This window comes from Pistacia vera, unplaced genomic scaffold (genome assembly GCF_008641045.1).
Source record: "Pistacia vera cultivar Batoury unplaced genomic scaffold, PisVer_v2 Contig476, whole genome shotgun sequence".
Taxonomy (NCBI): domain Eukaryota; kingdom Viridiplantae; phylum Streptophyta; class Magnoliopsida; order Sapindales; family Anacardiaceae; genus Pistacia; species Pistacia vera.
This window is the reverse complement of record NW_022196308.1, coordinates 303255-329530: the sequence shown is the minus strand read 5'-3', so window position 1 is coordinate 329530 and position 26276 is coordinate 303255. Positions and strand designations below refer to the sequence as shown.

At 35.4% G+C, this 26276-nt stretch overlaps 2 protein-coding genes and 2 pseudogenes across 2 annotated transcripts; 1 reads left to right on the top strand and 3 right to left on the bottom strand.

Moving 5' to 3' along the window:
- Nucleotides 1-1719: 1719 nt before the first annotated feature.
- On the bottom strand, nt 1720-5525 carry LOC116146297 (annotated as a pseudogene).
- Nucleotides 5526-6038: 513 nt separating this feature from the next.
- LOC116146333 lies at nt 6039-8500 on the bottom strand (annotated as a pseudogene).
- Nucleotides 8501-11670: 3170 nt separating this feature from the next.
- On the bottom strand, nt 11671-23321 carry LOC116146287 (uncharacterized ATP-dependent helicase YprA). Its single transcript, XM_031431697.1, is given in 26 exon segments — nt 11671-11806; nt 11884-11946; nt 12038-12133; nt 12484-12607; nt 12920-13029; nt 13219-13386; nt 14505-14660; nt 14784-14900; nt 15018-15197; nt 15302-15461; nt 15552-15688; nt 16254-16329; nt 16477-16685; nt 16871-16972; nt 17950-18017; nt 18092-18186; nt 18333-18412; nt 18505-18636; nt 18741-18890; nt 18969-19091; nt 19350-19418; nt 20109-20258; nt 20894-20991; nt 21096-21207; nt 22213-22947; nt 23114-23321. Coding segments are annotated over 26 exon segments (3762 nt in total). The 5' UTR covers nt 23273-23321; the 3' UTR covers nt 11671-11713.
- Nucleotides 23322-24677: 1356 nt separating this feature from the next.
- LOC116146296 (dirigent protein 23-like) lies at nt 24678-25166 on the top strand. The gene has a single exon (XM_031431704.1). The coding sequence runs from the start codon at nt 24678-24680 to the stop codon at nt 25164-25166; it is 489 nt and encodes a 162-aa protein (XP_031287564.1).
- The last annotated feature ends 1110 nt before the right edge of the window (nt 25167-26276 follow it).

Sequence of the window (26276 nt, the reverse complement as noted above, 5' to 3'; positions counted from 1 at the left end):
GTATTATATGCTCCTTGTAGAGGCCCTTACACACGAGGTGTAAGTATCACCTAATTTATTTTACAAAAGAATCACGGGTCGAACCTTGAAATGTTGCTCACCTGCCCCACCACCCACATTACTCTTCAGACCAACCATGGATGGGAACCAAACCTTGATATTGGAAGATACTCGCATAGACCACTCTGGTCTTGTAAGGTTGTGATGCCGAGAAATTAGCTGTTGGAGTTTCCCCAACAGTGCTCATATCAGATATGTGGATGATTTGTTTATTTAATTTCACTAAATTTGGTTTTAATTAAATTTATAAAAAAAAAACGGTATCTTAATTCTCAAATGAAAAATCAGATTATGGATACTGTTGTTAGAAGTTGGAGTTTTGCTGTACAGAAACTGTAGTTGAAGTTGGAAAGAGTTACTATAGTTATATTTATCTCAGCGCTTTCCAGAGCCACAAAGTCTTCATCTTTACAATTTTCTGAAGAAATTTATTCTTCCTTCAGTCTCATTGTCGATCAAGGTAATATCTACTCATGGCTGAAGCTCTTATCACAGCTGAGAACTGTTTTGTTCCTAGGACAAAGGAGGAAGGAAGAAATTGAAACAATCTACAACAATATAAAGACATGATCGCAACTCTTCCGGAAACCAGGTGTGGGATGGTGACAATGTCTTTCAATATAAGGTTTTTGGTCCCGTTTCAAGCATACTCCCGATAATGTGGGTGCAGCAACATTTCAAGGTTCGACCCTCGATGTTTACTTGGCTTAAAGCTCTAGTTTCTCTGTAATCTACCGGACTAAATATGAGTTTCAGCTCATCCCTTGCTTACAACTAGTGTCCATGATTTGTGCCCTTATGGAACTGACCTTTTCAGGAGCCTCCTATTCCAGACCCTAAAGTCCTTCCCTCTCCTTGTCTCTACTACATCATACCTTTCACTTTTTGCCAGATTCCATTAAAAAAAAAAAAAAAAAACTCTTCCTGTCCGATTGTCTACATATGTAGAAACCCGAAAAAGTATGTTTCCTTTTGGCAATTCTCTGAGAAGTTGAGCTCCAGAGATCTGTCATCCGCTTCATTCGAAGATGCATTGACATGTTTTGTAAAGGGATTTACCTGTTGGGACCCTTTGGTTTGGGATCATTTTTAGATATTGAAAGCAAGTTTAGAGTCCCATCAAAGTCCTTTTCTTGAAATATGAAGACATAAAGGAGCTCTTACTAATATAAAGAGATTGGCAGAGTTCTGCAGCCATTTTCCTCGGAAGAAGAAAAATAGGATTGTGAATGAAATCTTTAACTTTGTAGCTTTGAGAACAAGACTGGTATCGATCGTGTTCAAGTTCTAGAAACGATTTCTTCAGGAAGTAGGCTAACCATTTAACAACCGAAATGATGGGAGTCTCGACAAATCATAGAGCAAAAGTTCCTGCTTCTGGCTTGATGTTTTAGTTAGCCGAGATCGCCAGTTGCCATTGATTGTTTAAATTGGAGTTTGTATCCTAAGATTTACCAGTTTGTCATTGTAGTAGCATAATTGGAGTTCGAATTTTGTTTTTTCTAGATTATGTTTCTTTCATCAAATGCAACATTGTAATATTGTTATTTCTATAATAAAAGGAGGATCAAAGGATGTCGAGAAACTAAGTTCTTTTTCACACTAGTAAACATGATCACTGGTATGAAAGTGTTATTGAAACATCACATTCACAAACAGCAACATAGCTTTGAAGCATGGGGAACCTTAAACAACTGAAACTCAAGCAAATCACTTAATTTTCCTCAGAATTCCATATTCCAATTTCTGAATACCCATCTTCAGTAGCACAAGCTCGAAACTGCCTGGTATTGAGAGGCATGGTGATTTCCCCTGTGGAAACACAGCAACCACCCAACAGTGCCTCTTGGAACGCACTCCTCCACAACTAGCGCGCTGCTGTCTTCGAGAGAGACCTTTAAATTCCATAGAGCAGCAACATCCCTCGCAACAGTGGCTCGTATTATTGCTTCACCCTTGCCGGTAGCAGAATTGCACAGAGGTTGTTGCGTATGTTCCTGCACCAATGATGGGCGTATCCCCAATCCTACCCCACCATTTTGTTAACAATCCACCCGTAGAAGTTGCAGAAGCTAATTTCCCTCATTATCAACGGCTACACATCCAACGTTCCAATTTGGCTATCACCATCCGCAAGTGGAGTTTCACTTTGGCATCCTTCGGAATTGGCTGTGTATAATCTAACTGTAGAATCATAATTACTTACAAGCTGTAATAGGAAAACCATAAAAATCAGTTTCAGGCATGCGACATTAAAGTTAAGCCAATGAACAACCAAAAATAATACCTGGTTAAAGAAACATAACCAAAAAATACATTACTATGCCAATGATGGAAGTGCAATTATATATAGTCAGTGCATCACACTGATATTATCCTCAGTTATCAAACCATGCTAAGTACAATATTTTCATACTAGGTTTCTACTTTCATCAAACCACACAGGAACATCAAGCAGATGGGCAACCTTAAGGGTAGTAAAATTCAACAAGCAGATAAAGAGATAACTAACAAGTAAAAAATTATTTGAAAAGTTAAAAGCATCAGAGTTCTGAATCTCATTTATCTACATTTCTAGAAAAGAAAACAAGATACCTGAACTCTATTGGCTTCTTTTGCCTGCTTTAACCTTCAAATTTTCTGGTGTAATAAAATGACTTGATCTACAGTTCAACCACCTGGACAATTTAAAATCACAACCATATGTGACAATTGTCAAGATCAGCACACATCTAATAAATGCTAGTAGGGATACACCTAACAAAGTGAACAACAAAAGATTATGTTGAATGGAAGAGACAAGAGAGTTAGATTTAGGAATTAGGGATTTACTATTTACGTTAATTTTTTAATTTTACACGGGTACCTGCAAGTATACCCGACCGACTCGCAAAAATAGGGTTGGGTCAAGTACAAATAAAAAAAAAAAGGGGTCGAAAGTGGTGGACTCGTACCATATATTATTTTTATGGGTATGGGTCCACCTACAGGTATGGACCTGTTTGCCAAGTATAAATGGAACTTGCCTCTTTCAATATTTTTATAAGAGTATAAGAAAAAATTATTAGGTTAACACAAATACCCTAGTCTTTAAGTTTTCGTTAACGCTTTGTTAGGATTATTTTCCTTACATCCCCTCCAATATATTTAGGATTATTTTCCTTACATCCCCGCCAAGTTCCCCGGTAATTAGCCACTCACACCTATTATCGTCAATTTTTTGTGTCAAAGTTAATTAAGGGAAGGGTGAAATAGACCTTTTTTGGTTAAAAAAAAGCAGAATTTTAAATTACATAAATTTTTAGAAAAAAAAATTAAATATAAAATATATTTAAGATTTAATAGTACTTTTAAAAATATTACCTTTTTTTTTATCACAAGATTTGTCAACGATTAGAGATCACCAAAACCACCATTCTTAGAGTGCTAGAATTGACTTTTTTTTTTTTCTTATTTTTTTATTATTAAATTTTTCAATTTACAAACAAGTTTTTTTTTTCAGTTTTTATATTTTTACTTTATAACATTACTTTAATTTGTCATCACATATTTATTAATTTAGAAAAATAGTATTTAAAAATTATGTATCAATTTTTTAAAAAAATTTTAGTTCACAAATATAATGTTAAATAAATTCATGTGTTTTTAATAGATTGTTTTTATTCATTATTTTTTTTTTTTCGCAGTTTTTTTTTTTTAAGAAACATATTAATTTTTTTTTTTTTTTTTTTTATCAAGTTACATGGATATAATGGTCAAATCTTCAAATATCTATGGGCATATATGTAATTGCAAAAGATGGAGGCATCATTAAAGGTATTTGCCTCAGTTAACTATGGTCTTTAGAAATTTAAGAAAAAGAAAAGGAGATCGTGGTTTCGACAATCTAAAAATGGTGGTTCCGGGAATAAGAGATTGTCAAACACCTCTTTCGAAAAAAAGTAAAATTATTTTAAAATAATATTAAATCTTAAAATATATTTTATTTTCAAGAATTTTTTCCAAATAGTTTTTATTATTTTGAAATATTTAATTTATAATTTTGTGTGTTACTATGAAATTTCTATTTTGTCCTTTGTTAGTTAAATTTGACACCAAAAATTGACGATAAAAAGTGTAAGTGGCTAATTACAAGGAACAAATTGTCAATATTTTATGTTAGAGGGGTGTAACAGAAATATTAAATGATGATAGATGAACAAATTAATATGGCCATTAAAGCAATATGTTAGATTGAAGGAGGGGTATGGTTATACTTATAGCAACTTATAAGAATGTTATATTATTCCCAAAGGAAAAGGAGAACTTGTCTCAACCCAAAAGTCTTAACGAGGTGTAAGTATCACCTAATTTTTTACAAAGAATCACTGGGTCGAACCTTGAAATGTTGCTGCACCTGCACCCACATTACTCTTCAAGACCAACCATGGATGGGAACCAAAAGCCTTGATATGGAAGATACTCGCAATAGACCACTCTGGTTCTTGTAAGGATTGTGATGCCGAGAAATTAGCTGTTCGTGTGAGTTTCCCCAACAGTGCTCATAGTCAGATATGTGGATTTGTTATTAATTTCACTACATTGGGATTTTAATTAAATTTATAACAAAAAAATCGGTATCTTAATTCTCAAATGAAAATCAGATATATGGATACTGTGTTAGAAGTGGGAGTTTTGCTGTACAGAAACTGTAGTTGAAGTTGGGAAAGAGTTACTATAGTTATATTTATCTCGTGCTTTCCAAGCGCCACAAAGGTCTTCATCTTTACAAATTTTCTGAAGAGATTTATTCTTCCTTCAGTCTCATTGTCGATCAAGGTAATATCTACTCATGGCTGAAGCTCTTATCACAGCTGAGAACTGTTTTGTTCCTAGGACAAAGGAGGAAGGAGAAGAAATTGAAACAATCTACAACAAATTATAAAGACATGATCGCAACTCTTCCGGAAACCTAGTGGGATGGTGACAATGTCTTTCAATATAAGGTTTTTGTCCCGTTTCAAGCATACTCCAGAATAATGTGGGTGCAGCAACATTTCAAGGTTCGACCCTCTGATGTTTACTTGGCTTAAAGCTCAGTTCTCTCTGTAATCTACCGGACTAAATATGAGTTTTCAGCTCATCCCTTGCTTACAACTAGTGTCCATGATTGTGTGCCCTCATGGAACTGACCTTTTCAGGAAGCCTCCTATTCCAGACCCTAAAGTCCTTCCCTCTCCTTGTCTTCTTACACTCATAACCTTTCACTTTGTTGCCAGGTTCCATTAAAACAAACAAAAAAAAAAAAGAAACTCTTCCTGTCCGATTGTCTACATATGTAGAAACCCGAAAAACGTATATGTTTCCTTTTGGCAATTCTCTGAGAAGTTGAGCTCCAGAGATCTGTCATCCGCTTCATTCGAAGATGCATTTGACATGTTTTGTAAAGGGATTTACCTGTTGGGACCCTTTTGGTTTGGGATCATGTTTTAGAATATTGGAAAGCAAGTTTAGAGTTCCCATCAAAGTCCTTTTCTTGAAATATGAAGACATATAAAAGGAGCTCTTACTAAATATAAAGAGATTGGCAGAGTTCTGCTAGCCATTTTCCTCGGAAGAAGAAAAATAGGATTGTGAATGAAATCTTTAACTTTGTAGCTTTGAGAACAAGACTGGTATCGATCGTGTTCAAGGTTCGAACGATATCTTCTTCAGGGAAGGTAAGGTAACCATTTAACAACCGAAATAATGGAGAGTCTCGATCAAATCATAGAGCAAAAGTTCCATGCTTCTGGCTTGGATGTTTTAGTTTGTTCCGAGATCGGCCACTTGCCATTGTGATTGTTTAAATTGGAGTTTTATCCTAAGATTTACCAGTTTGTCATTGTAGTAGCATAAATTGGAGTTCGAATTTGTTTTTCTTAGATTATGTTTCTTTCATCAAAATGCAACATTGTAATATTGTTTATTCTATAATAAAAGGAGGGATCAAGAGGATGTCGAGAAACTAAGTTCTTTTTCACACACTAGTAAACATGATCACTGGTATGAAAGTGTTATTGAAACATCAACATTCACAAAACAGCAACATAGCTTTGAAGCATGGGGAACCTTAACATATGAAAACTCAAGCAAATCACTTAATTTTCCTCAGAATTCCATATTCCAATTCTGAATACCCATCTTCAGTAGCACAAGCTCGAAACATGCCTGCGTATTGAGAGGCATGGTGATTTCCCCTGTGGAAGACACAGCAACCAACCCAACAGTGCCTCTTGGAACGCACTCCTCCACAACATGAGCCGCTGCTTCCTTCAGAGAGAGACCTTTAAATTCCATAAGAGCAGCAACATCCCTCGCAACAGTGGCTCGTATTATTGCTTCACCCTTGCCGGTAGCAGAAATTGCACAGAGGTTGTTTGCGTATGTTCCTGCACCAATGATGGGCGTATCCCCAATCCTACCCCCATTTTGTTAACAAATCCACCCGTAGAAGTTGCAGAAGCTAAATTTCCCTCATTTCAACGGCTACACATCCACCGTTCCAATTTGGCTATCACCATCCGCAAGTGGAGTTTCACTTTTGGCATCCTTCGGAATTGGCTGTGTAATATCTAACTGTAGAATCATAATTACATTACAAGCATGTAAATAGGAAAACCATAAAAATCAGTTTTCAGGCATGCGGACATTAAAGTTAAGCCAAGACACCAAAAATAATACCCTGGTTAAGAAACATAACCAAAAATACATTACAATATGCCAAATGATGAAAGTTGCAATTATATAAGTCAGTGCATCACACTGATATTATCCTCAGTTATCAAACCATGCTAAGTACAATATTTTCATACTAGGTTTCTACTTTCTATCAAAACCACAGGAACATCAAACAGATGGGCAACCTTAATGGTAGTAAAATTCAACAAGCAGATAAATGAGATAACTAACAAGTAAAAAATTATTTGAAAAGTTAAAAGCATCAGAGTTCTGAATCTCATTTATCTACATTTCTAGGAAAAGAGATAACAAGCATACCTGAACTCTATTGGCTTTTTTGCCTGCTTTAACCTTTCAACATTTTCTGGTGTAATAAATGACTTGGATCTACAGTTTCAACACCCTGGACAATTAAAAATCACAACCATATGTGACAATTAGTCAAGATCAAGCACACATCTAATAAATGCTAGTAGGATACACCTAACAAAGTGAACAACAAAAGATGATCAAAATTCAACTCAAACTATTAGAGAAAAATACACAGCTAGCGTATGGAAATTCAGGAACAAACTATTTATGTAAAAAAGAAAAAGAAAAGAAAAGGCTTCAAGAGATCTAGTTCACACAAAACTAGAAAAACATTTCCATTTAGACAGAAAGTTTGATAAAGAGGTTTCTTCAGGTAAGGAAAGAAAATTACCTCTCATTTTTCAATTTGATTAAACAACTACTAAATAATGTGGAAGTACTGTGTATACATGCATCTTTAGGTATTGTTCAAAATCAGGGAAACAACAATGTGGAGATCTTCTTCCAACAAACATATGTTTCAAGGAAAACAACGTGAAGAGCGCACAAATTAGAAAAATAAGAGTACATCGAATTGTATACAACAACATTATATTGCATAACTTCTGAGAAAATTTGCTTACAACTATTTTACTTTAATGATAATGAGACAAGTTCAGAGCAGTGTCACCACAATAAGAAAATAGTTAATGAAACGTAGGGGAACCAACACGAGCTCCATGCAAGCAAGTTTGCATGTAAACACTTCAAATTTAAATAGAGCGAAAAAGGACAGGCCCTCAGCTATACAGGTATGAGCTTAACCTAAACAACATAGAGAAGGCAGAGTAAGATTGTAACTAACTTGCTCCCTAGCAAAATCCTCTGCTCCATCAAATGCAAGATAAATATGAGGAGTCTTCTCCATGACAAGTCGTGCCAGAGATATGGGATTAACAACAGTGGTGAGTCCAGAACAGCTCCACATCTCTTGTGTTGCCATCCATTATGCAAGCTTCCATCTCAACTGTACCTTTGGTGGTTAATACAGACCCCCTACCCGCATTAAAGTTTGGATGGTTTTCTAGTTCACGAACCTATTAAGAGCAAAATCAGGAATAATAAACACAAAATGACTATCAAGTCGACAACTATTCAATGATTCACCATACAGCAGGCTCATTCAAAAACAACTAAAATCTTTCTTTGCATTATTGTATTATGCAATTATTTTCCCACAATCATACATTTCCTTCATCAATTCAAAATACATAGCATCTTACAGATTTGTCAACCTCAGAGTATTTTATATATGTAAAGAAATATCACTATTCATAAGTAGAAGTCTATTTTGCACCAAAAAATAGTAAAAAAAAATTGAATATAATCTCAGCAATTTCATCAAGAATAAAGAAGGAACAAACATACTACTGTTTATCTTTGAACAAACTAATGATAATTACGTTGATTAATAAGTTTCGTCACCAACAGTAGATAACATATATACTAATTTTATAATCATAGTGTTAATCCATTCTTTTCTAAATTTATATAATACTTTTTCATTCTTAAATAAACAAAAATATGACTTTTTGACAGGCAAATAGCTTTGCTGCCTTTGCAGATTTAAATAATAATCGTTTAAAAGAACAAACAAAAGAGTATATGCGAAGAGATACGGAGGTACCACAGTTCGACAACATCCAAGGCGTGTCGTCGGGTTTGAGAGCGTTGACACCGATGTCAAGGCAGTGGCGGAGAGCGGCTTCGCGTGTCTGGCGACGCTCCTCCGGCATAAAGCGTGGGATGTCTCCGGCGCCGCCGTGTAAAGCTATGGCCCACCCCATTTTTTCCACTCTCTCACTCAACGAACCAACTTTCGATCATTCAGTTAAGAGAGATGGAGTTGAGGAAATGACACGTCGTTTGACTGTTTATAGAGAAATGGAGATTGGAGGGAAGGAACAAATCATCTTGTACTACGTAGGACGTAGTGTTGAATAACTGTATTTCAGTTTTACACTGGGTAAAAAGTAACTGATAATATTACCCCTATATCAAATGGATCATTCGATTTAAGTTTAAAAAGAATTATTAATGGTGCAATTACATATTAATACATATAATATAATAATTAACACATTAACAAAATAAGTAATTTCATTAATTTTGCTTCTCGAAATTTCAGATAGACTGTTATGCATCATCTATTCTATATTTTAAAAACTGCCTATATTTTATTTTGCAACTTGAAATTGTTTATTAAAATTGGAACAATATATGAAGAATGTGACCTAAAAAAGTATAATCTTGGGAAATAATAGTGAAGTGAACCTTTGGTTTTATGCTGATTGTTGAATTTGGAGAAGATCAAATTATTGAGGGCTGTATATGCATTCAAAATGTTGGATTTTTAATAAAAGCAAATGAGAGATGAGGTCAGGGCGGCCAATTTCCAATGGAATAAGAATATTGTATAATAATAATATTCATGTTGTTTCCCCATCTTTTATTTTGTGTGCTGATATTATCCCTCCATGGGTAATACTAGTTTTCAAAGATATATGCAAAGGTATACAAAGATAATCTCCACCCTGATTTTCTCTCTTTCTCTTTTTCTCTTTTCCCTTTTTTTTTTTATTTTTTTTCTTCTGGATGATGTCACTTTGTAACCCTCTTTGTATGAGTCTTTGTAAGGATAACATTTTTCATATTCCATACATTATCATAATGCATGATTCTAAGTCATTTGGCAAGTTTTTATTTCCACCCATTACAGATTATCTAATTTAGAGTACATCCACCATTTTTATGTACTCAAGTATTATATGCTCCTTGTAAGAGATAAATGATAAATTCAAGGAGATAAATTTCAAGGGGATATATTATATAATAATTTTTAGAAAGGAAAATGATAGAGTTACCGAAAGTTACACATCGAATTTGTGTACCGAATGACGTGACAAAATCTTGACCGTTGATTAATATTAACTTATAATGAATCAACGGTCAAGATTTTGTCACGTCATTCGGTACACATCCTTCGGTAACTGTAGCATTACTCTTTCATAAATCGTGGGTGAGCTTGAAAACCTTAATATGATATATGAATAGAAATTTGACTGTTTGGTTATATGACTAATATGGGTCAACCGGCCTATTAGCTCAGTTAGACCTGGCAAAATGGGTCTGGACCCGCGGGTCGAACCTAAACCTGGGTAAAAAATATAGGGTGTGGGTCTTTAATATTTGACCCTTTTTTCTTCTACCCGTACCCAGCCCAACCCGTTTTCCAACGGGTTAAACGGGTACACCCGCGGGCACCTGTTTGTTTTTACCCTTTTCATTTTGTAGGGATACCCTAAATTCTAAATTGGGGTTTGGCCATGTTTTTGCCCCAAATCACAAAATCCCTAACTCTCTCAAACTCATCGTCGCAGCTTCTCCTCTCAAACTCATCGTCGCCATTTCTCCTATCTTCGTTTTGCTTCTCCTCTGTCACAGTCATCCCTTCTCTGTTAACTTCTTGCACCTTTTTTGTGACCCAGATTCGCTGTCGTCGTTTTGCCCCAGTTTCCTCTTCTCTGGCTCCGTTCTTTTACCTTCAGACATCTTCGATAATTGTGTATAATCTGAGGTGTATTTTTGTAAGTCTCTTGTATTATATTTGAGAAGAGAGAGGTGAAACTCAGAAGTTGATATTCGTGGCAGTGATTAGTGATGAGACAGGGGCAATGATCAGTGATGAGGCAAGGGCAGCAGGTGGCATGTGGGACATAGGGAGTGGAAGTGAGTGGAAGTGGAGGTGATTAAAGTCAAAGTTAGGTTTCGGTTGGGATGAAGACTGAAGAGTGGAGAATCTGCGATAAAAGTTTCAAAAACTAAACAGTAAAAGAGGATACTCAGATCTGTTCAATTTTGCTTGTTTGCAAAGTCAATTCATTCTCAAATTGTTGCTTTTCTTCTGTAAATTTTTTCTTTTTTCAGATTTTATTATATGGGCTTATTTGGTTGATGAGGAATGAAAGGAAATCAATAAAGTTTTCTAATCTTTTTCTTTGCTAGGTTCTGGGTTTCTGTTTGGCTAGTGAGAAAACTTGGGAGAAAACGTGGGTTTCTTTTTTCTGTTTGGTTGGTGACAAATTTTGCTCAAAAATAAAGATTTTAGGAAGATTTAGGGGTGTAACTGCAAAAATCTAAAACTGGTGTGAACAGTACAGACACCCGCGGGTCCACCCATACCCGTATAGGGTAGAGTGTGGGTCCAAAATATTGGGCCCATTTAAATCAACCCGTTTTGAGCCCGTATCCGTGAGACCCATACCCACGAGACCCAACCCGTACCCGACCCACCCGCCCGTTTTGCCAAGTCTAAGCTCAGTTGGTTAAAGCGTCATGCTAATAACGCGAAGATCGCAGGTTCAAAACCTACATGGGCCATTTTTTGAAGATTTACTTTTTGCATAAAAATTGTAAGAAATGGATATTAACTCAACCACATAAAACAAGAAGACGTAAAAACATATTTTCCTTACTTTGGCAATGAATACTCATCAAATGCCACCCTTTATCGACACTAATTTTACATGGAAGACAAAACTGTTAAGCTTTTGGGCTTTTGGCTGTTAACAAAGAGAGGATCTACATTGGTATGGAGTAAATTTTAATTATCAATGTTCTGGTTAACCTCCACTGTTGGGGATTCAGAAGAGTCTGGGAGATTTTGAAAGTATGATTTCTCAGCATCCAAAACACCCTGTACAAGCAAAAGATTACTCAGTAGCTGAAAATAAAAATAGCAGACATTTGGGTCCGTGAGTTTCAAAGCCGAACCTTCATAATCATGATGGCTGCATCCTTGTGTATGAGCTCATTATACTCATGACAACTGAGATTCTGCACATAAAGAGTAAAAATGTTATATATTACTCTTACTGCAAGTTGCAGAGACATAATACATTATAAGCAAGTGATGATTCAGATGGACCTGAATGCAATTGGGGCAGCCAGTGTCTCCCGAGCAGAGGCAAGATGTTAGAAGTTCTAAAGCAGCAGTTAAAAGCTCTGTAAAATACGGTTGAATCTAGCATACATCCATATAAACCACGTTAGCAATAACAAATGCATCTCCTTCATTCAGGAGAAGATAAGATCAGAAAATGGCCGCCACTCATCAAAAAGATAATTTGTGAATCATGGAGAATCAAACGTTATTAGCTTAAATTTATTATGCATAAGGGGATGAAATATCACTGGCCTAACGCCAAACGTACTTGTGAGCTAACAGTTGCTGCCCAATTAAAAATTGCTTTGAATCAAATATCATTAATTTATTTAAAGCTTGAAGTATTATCAAGAATTGAATTAAATCAACTTCACACATTGAAGTCAATGCCTTCTTTAAATTAATCAAATTCTATTTCATTTAGTCACCTGTTTTGAAACACCAGTCCCACCGGGATGCTGATCATACAATAGAATTCTTTCTGGAAAATAGCGAGCATCATGAGGGTTTGGACACTCTGGAGCCAAGTCGGATAAGTTGCATCTCAAAAATCTACATGCCAAAGAATTACAAAGCAGTCAGATACACAGCCTAGGAACAATAGTGTTAGTAATTAGTAAGCCGAACAACTTGTAAAAACAACAGCAAGCAGCAAATAATAACAGAATCCCACTAAGCAATGAGTTTTTTCAGTCAGTTCAGTCCTAAAAATGCACAGAAAAATACTTGCACATTAGAAATAATCGTTACAGACATCATCAAGCAGAGTTTCAAGACAATCTTAATGTCCAAACATCAATCTGACAGAAATCAGACAGACAGTAGCTTAATTTTTCATAAGATTATAGAATTTAAAATGCTTACATAGGCACTACATGTAGAAGAGCATGAGAGGCAGCATGCAGGCCTGAGCGGAATGAAAATTGTTTTTCCACCAATGCTTTCACCGATTGTGGAACTTGAATCCAAACTGCCTGTATGCATGTAATGAGAAATATTCTCCATTAGACTATGGAAACAAAACGACTACTGGTTACTTCATATATATATATATATGAAGTAACCAGTAGTTGTTTTGTTTATATATGTGTGTGTGTGTGACAGAGCAGCAACACAAAAAATAATAATTAGAAGTAAATTTCATATAATGTCCTTAAGAGAACCTGTGATTCATATGAATATTTAGGCAGATGAAGTTCAACTGTATCGAAGATTTTGCTGCTTCCTCTCCATATCCGATGAAAACCAAACCAAGTAGTTGTTACTTTACAAACATTGACTTGGGCTGTTGTTCTTAGCAACTGGCTGTTGGAACCCTTTGACGGATAGGCCTAAACAAAGTCAGAACAAGTAGCTCAAGAGCAATTCAGATATCGCTATTTGACAGGTATCACTTTTAAAATGCAATAGAGATTCAACAACATTTGCAAATTCCCTCAGAGCAAATTTAGAAAAAGTATGTTAACCGTAGCAGTCCCAACATTTTGACCATTTTAAGAACTCAGAAAATACTCCTCCAAGTAATTATTTGACAGGAATCATGATAAAAATGCAATGGAGATTGAACAATATTTGGAAATTCCATCAAGCAAATGCAGAAAAACTGTGTTAGTCAATAGCAGTCCCAACTAACCCTCCAAGTACTCTAAAGTATTTTGAAGCTCTCATGACAAAACAACAAAAGAACTTATTGATAATTACATTTAAAATAAAAAAGATGATTTTTTTTTCATATCAATAGACTTTGAGTAGAGTTTGCTCTTTGGCTGCATCAAGTAGCATCTCATGCCTTCATGAACAAAAGTTCCTAAACCTTTAAACACAAATTTTTCGAAGTAGTTGGAGTTGGTTTAAGCTAGTGGATTACCAAAGATTATTCAGGCTATGGGGTTCTCTTCAGGATAGTGGTAGATGGTGAGTGTTGTTAATTAATACATTACCTTTTCATCTCTTTAATTTGAATAAAGTATCTGTGGTACTCCACTAATTCAATGTGATATTTTTCAATATTGAGGCTTCCCATGGTATGGTATACATAAAACTTTTATCAGGAATTACAACAGTAACTATTGAAGCATAAAATTTATCTTCTATCACTACATTGTCATATTTCCTAGGACTTCATACTACTTGTGAGATAAGGTCCTAAATACATAATAGGAGAACTATAACATAAGGATTTTAATGTAAATACTTTATTAACAAATTGTGGTTCACATATTTCAAGAATTCTATGATTCAAATAAACAAGGTTCCAACTATAAGCCATTATTGTGCCTGATTAATTATATATAAATCAAAACTGAATAGCATGATATAGATTTACCAGTTGTTTCCAAATATCTGTTAAATGAAGGGCAAGACGACAGTACGAAAGATGCACAATTCACAGATGTCATTTACAAAGTGGTAAAAGAAAAACAGGTCTGACAGTCAAGAGTTGACATACAATATTACCACCAACAACATGAATATCTGTGTAGTCACGAGTCTTTGTGTAATACTTCAGATCAGCTTTTTGGCAAAAGGCAATCTTATCAGATATATTTAACTCCTTGACCAGATAGTTATGGCCTTGGTGCAAGTACACAGCACCTTCATATACCTGAATATTGAATCATAATAAGGTCAGAATATACTAGTTGTCTATGACATAAAAAGGGATCAAGGAACAATTCCTAGTAATAACCAAAAATTACATGAGAAATTACTATTAGAACTTAACTACCTGGAAGAAAGCTTTGCTTTCCTCAATCTCCTCAAGAACTTCATCTTTTTGCATGTCTATTACTTTGTATTTCACCGTGTCTATTGCCCGTATACTAATTGCACGTGAAGGCATTTTCTTGAAATAGGAAACATACAAAACTTTTAAAAAGAAGATGACACTTTGTACTTTACCAAGCAAGAAAGGAGAAGAGATATTTAAACAAGTACAAAACTATGCATTGAAATAATATACCTCATGCCCAATGTACCTCCATAATTTAGCAGAAGATTCACGTGATGGATCAGAACTGAGGTATCCTCTACTTTTAAGAGTTAGAACGGCAATGCTTAGACCACATCCAAAGTATTTCTCATCATAAACCAAACTTACTGGGTGTTCAAGAGCAGCACAGACCAGATGCTGCTCAAGTACCTTAATTTATCACATCAGAAAAGATAAGCATAACTTTGCAGATTGGTTATAACCCATGGCTAATTTAAATTTAAACAAAATGTCAATGAAAGAAAAATCCAAACCTGCTGGTTTTCAGCATCAATATGACAACACTCAATTGGGCTATTGAAGAGTTTCTGAGGAAATTTCATAAAATATTGATCAAGAGGTCCTTCAAATGCAACATATACAGCAAGAGATGGTTTCTCCCTTCTTCCAGACCTGCCAGCTTGTTGCCACAGGCTAAACACAAAAGAAAAAAGCAGCCCAATCAAAATTATGAAGCAAATAGTTAAATAACCAACAAAGGACAGAAATGACAAAGAACAGTACCTGGCAATACTACCAGGAAAACCTAAATGCAAAGTTACATCAATGTGTCCAACATCAATACCCAACTCAAGAGCATTTGTAGCAGCAATACCACAGAGCTTCCCACCAAAGAAATCACTCTCTATTCTCCTTCTGTCCTGCTCTAACAGTCAGCCAATGTTACAACACAACCAAAAAAGCGTCAGCAATGTACAGGGAGAAAAATAATGTCCTGTTTAAGATTTGGAAGGTTATAAACAAGGATTATTAACAAGACAATATTAACTTTCTTTCAGAAATGAAAGGCTCCATTAAATCATATATGGCAACAAACTCGCATAACCTAGTCAACAATAATGTAGGTGGTACAGAGAAAGGCAATCCCGTCTATGTAGTAATGGGGCTGCCTTAATTGAGAAATTTATTTGGTAACCTTCCGTAGTTGGTTAGACAATCTGGTAGCTAGTTTACTTGTATGAGTTACGATCCAGAGCATCAGATTTTATAAAGCAAAATGCAGGGACTTAATGCTCCATTGCTAAGTAAAATTATGAGTTCGAAACCCTAGATTGACAAAGAAAGATGAAAGGATTTTGTGCAAAATGTTGACATCAACATTAACAGGACAGCTTTATGCACATGGAGATGACCAACATATGGAATAATGCAAAAAGAATGATAGCATCACCTAATCATAGCAAATTGCAAGAAAACAACACTAACCTGAGCAACATAGCCAGCACGATAAGCGCATATGGAATTGACTAGGTGAGGTGCTGTCTCCTCAAGAATTTCACGCCTATATGTATCATCCCAAAACATCATTATTATACAAGCATTTAGTATGGTTTTAGCAAATTGACTATAAATTGAAACCAAGGTATAAGCAAAACCAAAAACATCAAAACTCAAATGGGTAGATAATCAATAAATTGACAAAACATACGTGTAAGATAAAACAAGCTCACAAAGTTTACGCGACTTGCAAAAAGTAATGCAGCGAAGTCCATGCTGAACCATTTCTGCAAAGAGGTATGACACTTCTGATATTGGACTGAAAAAAAGAAGCAATGCAAAAATAAGGGACTAAAGTTTTAAGCCAGATACATAACAATAATTTCAATCCAAAATTTTTTACTGGCACTTTTCTTTTTTCTTTTTTATATAGAAGGTTAATCATGCTACCTCGGATTTTTATGGGAAGTATTGCTTGTATCATCCATGTTACTCTGAATTTTGTTCAACACCTGAAATTGGGCAGCAGTAGAACTAGGTCAACAAACACTAACATGGCTCATTTACTTCTCTATATTGTCAAAGTACATTAGCAAAGAACCTACAGTCCTTGTATTTGGAGTAGGATTCCAGAGGACAAAATGCTTTCTAGATGAAGGACTTCCATCCTTTTTAATCAGCTCCAATGTTGACAAATTTGCAAGTTCCTGCAGCATAATAATAGATTCATTCCAGTCCATGTATACAAAAAAACTAAATAAATAAAATATGACAGAATCTAAGATTTCATAAAAGATGCCTATGAAAAATTAATCAGACCTCGAACAAATTTCCACCAAGTATAGATGCCTATATATTAATCATTTCATGTCCTAAAAATTGCCCTTGTGAAAGTTTTATTCACCCTCCTCCCAGTGCTCCAAAACAAAAGTAAGTTTGAGGTGTCACACAAAATGAGAATGCCATATGGTGAACAAGTCACACACTACTAAGAAAGGTTCTACAACGAATCGGAAAAACATCTCAACTTACCTATAATTAGTGGAATCTAGATAATTATGTGCATGGTAATACCATTAATGTCATGGCAAGTAATTTAGGATCCATTAGCTAAGGAGAGTTTCACCATGGTATCTACACCAGGTTGACCAAAAGGTCATATGTTCAAGCATTCAATTCTATTAATTAGATTGTCACGCAAAGCTGGGTGACCATAATGCTTCAATGGATCTAGCAGTATGGCTGAATACGTTTATAACACAAGTCCTTATTAAATTTAGTCATGCACCTAAAGAGGAGGGTTGAAGTTTAAACTTTAAATACTATTGTTCATTTCCTAAGAGCTTAAGCTTTTGAAATTAGTGGTGTTGAAACCCTTATTTTGCCTACCAATAGTAAGGATAAAATGTCAGTTTTATAAAATTAGCAATAACACGAACTAGTTTGTAACACAATAATAATTCAACATTATATTGTAGACAAAAGTATTTTATATTTTTTAAAATTTCAAAGATATTGTGGAACCAATATGATTTTTCCACATAGAACTTTTCCTAGAGAAAGAAGAAAAAACAAAAGGGAACAAGCAAAGAAAAAATGCAGCACTATATATATATATATATATATATAACAAACAGTAAGAGAAACAAAAACAAATTATGTAATTAGTCTCCAAAAGCCATACCATGCAATGCTCCTGAGGATTAGCAGAAGTTGCAGTAGAAAATACAAAAGAAGGATCACTACCATAAACTGCACATCAAGAATACTGGATTCAATTCTCTAAGTCAAAGAAAAACAAAAAGAAAAATGTGAGAAAATGGTACCGTGAGAGCAAAGCCGACGTAGTCTTCTTAATATAAGAGCAGTATGGCATCCAAATGCTCCTTTATAAGCATGAGCTTCATCAACCACTACATACCTAACAAATTAAATTATAAAGTAAACTTTCTGTCATAACAAGTATAAATGTAATTGACATTGAAAGAGACATGATGCTACAAAGAGAACAACTTAAGGATGAATTCTGTAGACCAAAATCCATAGTCATATTGCAACAAAGATTACCTAAGATTCAATAAAATTCGGCTGAATTGTCGATGTGATGGCAAGATTGACATGTGCAGCATATCAGGATTGGTTATCAACTGCATGCCAGATGACAAGAATTTCAGCATTCAACTGGAGGTTGTCAGCTGAAGCAAAGTCCTACCTAAGACAGCTAAAACTTACTAAATACCAGTCTAGCATTATCACGCAGCCATATCCTGTCCTTCTGAGAAGTGTCACCATCATATATCCCAGCATTAATGGAGGCACCAAATGCTTCTATTATAGTTAACAAAGCTTTTAGTTGATCTTGAGCTAAGGCCTACATGCATGAAGAATTTGGATATCAATTTCCCCAAAGAATTCCCAAGAAAGGAGAAAAATTCAACGGATCTGGGAAGAACAGAATGCCGACAATAAACAAACCTTTGTTGGGAACAAGTATAGGGCACATGATAACAAATTTTGGGATAACGCTTCCAGAACTGGCAGGTTATAGCAAAGAGATTTTCCACTAGATGTCATTGTTGCCACAACAACATTCTTCCCAGAAAGGGATGCCATTATGGACTCTGCCTACAGAAATAACAAGAGTTGAACCATCTTCAGAAAATAGTAGGTTCAAAAGAATGGCCTGTAAGAAAACATCCATACCTGGTGGCTATATAATTTAGAAATCCCAATACATTTAAGAGCCAATTTTGCATTATCTGAGAGTTCATTAGGGATTTCTACATGAACAGCTTTCCTTGGATTGATGTCTTCAACATGTACTATCTGCATCAGACAAACACCAGAAAATGGTACTCACAACAGCCGTCTCAGTCAAAGATGTTAAGAAAAATGCACTAAATTTCACATGAAATTACATGTTTGAATACTTCTTATGTAACTTTCTGGAAAAAAGATTGACATATTTGTTCAAGTGTAAGGGTGCTAAGTCCAAAGATATCTAGTCGGTTGTAGACATTTTTTTTTTTTTTTTATCTTATTAATTCCTAAAGTATTTACTTAAAAGAAAAGCATAGATATAACCTGTCCATGAGATCCAATGCCCTTCCGTAAATGTTCAATCATTTCCAAAGGTAGCAATTGACTGGTGTCCTGCTAGATCAAGAAGTTGTTATAGTGATTCAGGTCTCTTAGATATACTCAAACAATATTCTGGATAAAAAGACAAATATATATATATATATATTTTTGTGTGTATATTAGACAGAAAATATCAGGTAATACCTGCCCAGACCCATACCTACACATCAGAGCTAGTCAATGACTAAGTACTAATCCATGATCTCTGCTATTTAACTTTAAACAAACTCCATGGGCAATTTCAGTACATGCTAAGCAAAAATTCTTAGCAGAACTCACACCTTGTAGAGCAAATGGTCTGAACAAATAAGACCATTTGCTCTTCAAAGAAAATGAGAAGCCATATAACCTTCTAATTCTAATCATGATTATAGTCCCATACATCAGCACAAAATGAATCTTTATGCCTGATGAACTTCAATATTTAAATAGTCGTATAGCCAGAATATTATATAACAACAGAACAGCAGTAATACTTTAAATATAGAATTTGTTGCATAAAGTCATAGCGAGTATAACATCAGTATCACTGACCCTAACCACAGCAGCATAATTAGTTAATTATGAGCCTCCATAACATACCATTTGGTTTTTGTTTTCTTTCTTATTTTCTGTTCCCATAGAGTTCGCATTTACATCTTAAAGAAGGTATAGAGAAACAAGACAACCAGTTAAAATGTATATATAAAGATAGATACATACATTACATCGTCTTTCATGAGAACTTGAAGCAGAGGACGAGTTTCTACTAGGTCGTTTTCCTCCATTTTCACTGACAACAGTACCATGTTCCTTGGCAAATATTAGCAAATCCTCCAAGGAGAGGGATATGGCTCTCTTTCTAATTTTACACTGAAAGAAAAAATACTCCATTCATCCAAAAATCCATGTATGTCTTTGTAGGTGTCAAATTATTTTTATTGTATCCTAAGTTACATAATCTCATGTGTGTATAATGAGCATGCAGACACACGTATACATATGCATGTGTTAATGTATATATGCATATAGCTATTTATGAATAATATTAATGTTGCAGAGTGTAAATCGAAAGCTCAAAACACTTTTAGTCTATAGAATCATATAGAAGTATGATTTAGAGCCACTTAGGGTTAATGAAAAGCCATTGGAGTTACTTTTCATCTTCTTTTTTTCTTTCTTTTTTGCTCATTCTTACGTCGCTCTCTTTTCTTTTATGGCTTCGTGGCACATATAGGAATATTTTCCCTTTAAACAAATAACATGAAGTGTTTCAACATTCACCCCTTACTATTTCTAATACTGAGTTCTCTCAGCTTTCTCTTCTACAAAATCAATCATATATACCATTTTCTAATACTTAACTGAAATCGTTATCCAGTGATGAGAAATTAGAACTGTGAACTAAAACATAAATCTGACATATAAGAGACTTTCTAAAAGAAATTGACAAATAAATTGGCATTTATAGACTCATGGTATATAGAGATGAAAGAACTTGAAAATACCATTAACAGTTTAATAGCCTCCCACAGATTAGATTTGAAGGAACTCTCCCATTTCTTCAATGCATTAAATATCTTGGATAAAGACATGTCTTTCTGGCCTGAACAGGAGGCAAAAGTAAACAGAAATATTTTTCCTCATTAGGAAGCTGATTGTAATTAGGCTCAAAATTAGAATAAAATATCTATTGAGTTTCAACAATACCAATTCTTAGATTGACTTCTACTTGATATCTTTCTTCAGTTGGAGCATTGATGATAACAATGGAATTGCGATAATTTTCAGACTCCATATCATCATTAGCAAACTGTACCACCTGAGATGGACACAAGCCTATGCTTCAGGAAAAAGGTAAACAAGGGGAAGAGAGGGGGCTAAGCACTTTCCACTGCCCCTGGATCACAGCTCAAATGAACAAAGGGCAGAGCTTGGAATAAAATAGGTCTTTGGCACAAACTGAACCAAAAAAAAAAAGGAGAGAAAAGAAAAGGTCACCCTAAGAATCAGCACAGTGATTCAGGCACATAATTGATAATATCCACATAAAATAAAATGTTTTAAGAAATAAGGGCCTTATGCAGAAATAGGTTAATCACTTTCAGTAAACTACATGTGCTGGTCATCATGACATGGAAGAAAGAGCTCAGAGAGTAATCCTCCTTCAGTGAAAGCTTATTAGAGTATTTCATAGCGTAATTGCAACTAAGAGAGAGATACCAATATTTGGGCAAATCATAGGAGCAAAACCAGGCCAAATAATAACAAAGCATCTTAAAGCAGTAACCTTGTCCAACAGAAAAAAGCAGCTTCGCAGAGAAACTAAAATCCTCTCAAATAATGCATGACCATGCATGAAACCTTCTTAATAACAGAAAACACAAAATCAACTTCAAATGCCATTTTGATCACCAATGCTAAAGCCCTCCGACCTCCAACACCCTAATTTCCACACAGATACTCCCAGCTTAACTGGTTTTAATGTTGATTTACTTCCCTTTTTTTTCTTTTTTTTCTTTTTTTACATCATAATACCCAGTCAACAGATGCCAAATCCCAACTTGGAAAACATAAAAGTAACAAAGGCCAGGTTTTGTTAGGCCAAATAACGTAGAATCCTGTATGCCGCTAGATGAAAATACAATCAAGAAATTATCAAATTATATGCTCTAGTTGTCAAATAGCCTGACATTGGGAACTTAACAGAGGAACCTGCTCTACTGGGGTAACCCATATGAAATCAGTGACCTCTTACCTAACATGTTAGTAATAAAATCTCGTAAGTACTCCAGTTGATATAATTCTAGAAAATTAAAACAATTACCTTAGGACAAAGAACAGAAAGATGCTCAATGTCCTCAATACTGACTCGAACTCCAAACTTCCCAAGCTGGTTCAGTGCATCCTTCACACGAGACAAGGTGACCTTTTCTTTTCGCAAATGAAGATATGCACAAAAGATGCTTAAAAAAGAAAATGCCTCCATAATCTTCTTCAACCAAACCGGACACAAGCAAGAACAATCATTATCATTGCTTTCCCACAGTCCACCATTACTACTTCGCATACTAGCTTCTCTTAACAACATACACTTCCCTGAATGCGGATCCAATAAACAAGTCACCGACTGTAAAACCTCAACAAACTTTTCAGAATTCTGTCCTTCAAAAGCATTCTTGTTCTTAGACCGCCAAACAGTCCATAAAAAATCATAAGGGCCCCCCTGTTGACTATCACAATCAACAACTCTCTTGCGTTTTGCCTCTAAAGGACCTCTACTTACATTTCCAAAATCCGTATAGCACTTTGGTTGATTATTATCAATATTACTTGTTTCCTCTTCACGGAAAGAAGCTAAATCTTGCATCATTTCAAGATATGTAGAATCAACAAACTTTTTCGAACTTGAGTTTTGTTCGGCAGCATTTGAAGAAGTTTCAGAAAAATCATGTTTGGGTGTTTGATGCCTATCCTTCTTAGTGAAGGGTATTAGAACAATGAATTCTCCGGGCTCCATCTTTAAACTGCCTACTTGACTCTGCAAGCTCAACTTAACACCCTGATAAAATAATTACGTTGTTATTGCTACAATAAAATTTCAGAATTAAAACTTTTCAAGCAAAATCAAATTAAAATTAGTTAAAATTCAAAATTAGAAAACCTAGAGGATACACGCATAAAATACAAATAAAATGTAGATAAATATAAATGAAGAGAGTAGTTGCCTTGAAAAAGAGGTGGAAATTGGGGGAGGAAGAGGCGGGAGGGAAACTGAGCTTCAAGAGAAGCTTGAGTTCGTGAATGGATTTATCAGACGACACCGAAACGGTAGACGTTTCACCGTTCAGTGTACGGACTTCGATTTTTGTCACACACTTCTCCATTTCGATCTCTCACTGCATTTGATTTCAACAGATTTTAAAGGAAACTCAAGGGTTTCTGAATTTCTGATTTTAAGTCACTGCACATACTTTGGCGGGGAATTAACGGATTGGACTACAAATGAATTGGACCTCAAACGGCACAGAGAGCAGAAAGATTTACAAAAACTTTATGGGCCCAATTAGCCCATCTAATATTTTCTTCTTCACACTTTAATTTTTGGTTTTTTTTTTTTTTTTTTTGTTTGGGTGTATTTTATGAATAAAATAGTATGTGATAATTATTATCTCTTAATTTTTAGAAAATTTATTTCTTTTTTAAATGATTTTGATTATGTACATTAGACGTCTTAAGTGTTGAGCTAAAATAAGGTTCAATTTGTAAAATTTTGTAATTCAAAGTCCGTCTAATATTTGATTTGCATTTATGGGTAATTAATTAATAATTATGAAAATTTATACTAATTGTACAACTAATCCAACAAATATTAATGTGCTATAAAGACTAATTAAATATAGATAATTAATACGATATGCATATAGAGAGATGTTATTGCGTTAACTATGCTAGCAATACACCTCACATGACACCATGTTCGTCAATAAAATTAAAAACCTCACCAATAATGAATAATTAATCTGATATTTATTATTAATCTTTATTCATATATGATCAAAATCTTTACGTTTGTTAGTTACTAATTAGATGAAAGGATTTAACCAGGTAATATACTCAATCTAATCTATGTTTAAATCTCTAATCTCAAAGTTGCATAAATCCATCATCTAATCACACTTAATTTACATTGACAGTTTGGTATATAAACCAAAATCACAAGGTTCAAGAGGCAATAATTACTCAAACGAACTATCTATGGGTGATCGAGTGATTCGATAGGTACTCTTGTCTCTTGGGTGTATTACTTAAGAGATTCTAAGTTCAAATATTTCCTCGGTTGTTAATGGGAATAGCCATTGGAGCTCTTACCCAACCAGTAGTTCTAAGGTCTTGAGGGATTAATTGAGATACGCGTAAGCTAGTTCAGACACCTCTGGTCATTGAAAAGAAAAAAAAGAATTAGTCAGACGAGATTAAAATTCAAGTTCATATAATCATATTAGGTGACTGACAATGACAAAAAATCTAAATCTATTATCACTTGGAGCTTTTTCAGTTACTCACATCAAAACACGCTGATTTTGATAAGCCATTACCAATCCATTCAAAAGACATCAATCACACAACAATATCTATAAGCCCACCACTTTGAATTAAGAGAAACAAACTATGGCCCAAAATTCAATATACAATTTTAAACTCTTTGACGTTGTTCAAATTATCAACACGAGAAAGTATACTTCTCTTCTCTAAAATTGCATCATTACAGAGAGCTCGTTATTGTTATCAATGGCTTCGGCAACCAAATTTCTGCTTCTTGTTTTACTTCTTATGCCGTTTTACTTTTACACAACAGAAGCCCATAAATCGAACGTCACCCACATAGAATTCTACATGCATGACATGGTTGGCGGCCCAAACCCGACAACCGTCCAGGTTGTGGCTAGATCCAATTTCACAGGCCCGGATCCAGTTACCGCCACGTACGGATCCATTTTTGTTATAGATAACCCACTTACCGTCTCATCCAACCCGAATTCGACAGTTCTCGAACATGCCCAAGGGATCTACACTATGTCATCTCAGCATAAAGAGATTAGTCTTCTGATGTCATTGACTTATGTGTTCACTAGTGGAACATACAATGGCAGCTCCTTCAGTGTCCTCGGTCGGAATCCAGTGATGAGAGAAGAACGAGAAATGCCCATCGTCGGTGGTACCGGGATTTTCCTTCTCACACGAGGATATTCCTTAGTCAGAACATTTTTCCATAAATAATACGGTTGCCATAATCGGGTATGTTATGCCAAAAAAAGTAGGGCTGACGTGGAGCCTCGTTAGTAAAGGATGGTTAGAGTTCAGAAGGGTTCTGCACCGTCCAAGTGCGGCCACGTCGCACCTAGCGCAAGTGGCATGGCTCCTTTCAGTGCAACAGGTGAGTGCCAGGCCAGCAAGTGGCTGGAGATCGCCCACGTGTCAAATCCCTGCTCTAATCGAGGAAATCCCTTGGGCAAGTAATCAATGGGACGCAAAGAAAGGATTTGCACGGCACCTACCCACTTACAGCTTTCATAATCATTACCTTGAACTTTCCCACTATAAATAGAGGACTTCCCTTTCATTTAGAAAAAATAGCTAATTTTACGCTGAAATAGCTCTCTCTCTCTCTCCCCCTCCCTCTCTCTCTCTCTCTAAACTGTAACTCAGCTCGCTGAACGTGACCTGATCACTCTCTCTTATTAATACAATAACAATGAACGTAGGATTCACTTTAAAGCATCCGAACCACTTTAAATATTGCTCTTCACCTTTTATTTGATTCAATCTCCTCATATCACATGTGACTTTTAAGTCATTTTAGCATTTTACACGTGCGAGTAGTTGATGTCAAAATCAAGCATCAACAGTTTGGTGCTAGAAAGAGGGTCTGATTTAGTACCAACTCTTCATCAGAAAAATCTATGACTAATCGGTCCCACAATAGCAAATGGCTCGCGGTTTCGAATCTGAGCGAACCAATCATGACAATGAAGAAAACCCCTAGATCCAGGAGGACACTTCTCCCAAAATGCCGTCAATCCAACAGAATATCACAGGCGATATTCCTTCAAAAGCGTGACTCGACCCAGTCGTCATGAGTTACCTGAAGAGGTTCAATAATACACTTCAAACGGTCGGCCAAAGGCTAGATCGATTGGATCGGGTCATGCCACCCAAATCCAATGAGGCAGTGCCACTGCCTAAAACGCCTGCAGGTCGCGTGAAAGCACAAAAAAGGGTGAAAGCCCATACCGCGCGCACTGTAGCGCATCAGAGAAAGGGAAAGCAAGTGGTGCACAGCGGACTCAAGGGCTCTGAGGGACTAGTGAACACCAATTGTGCCCTAGG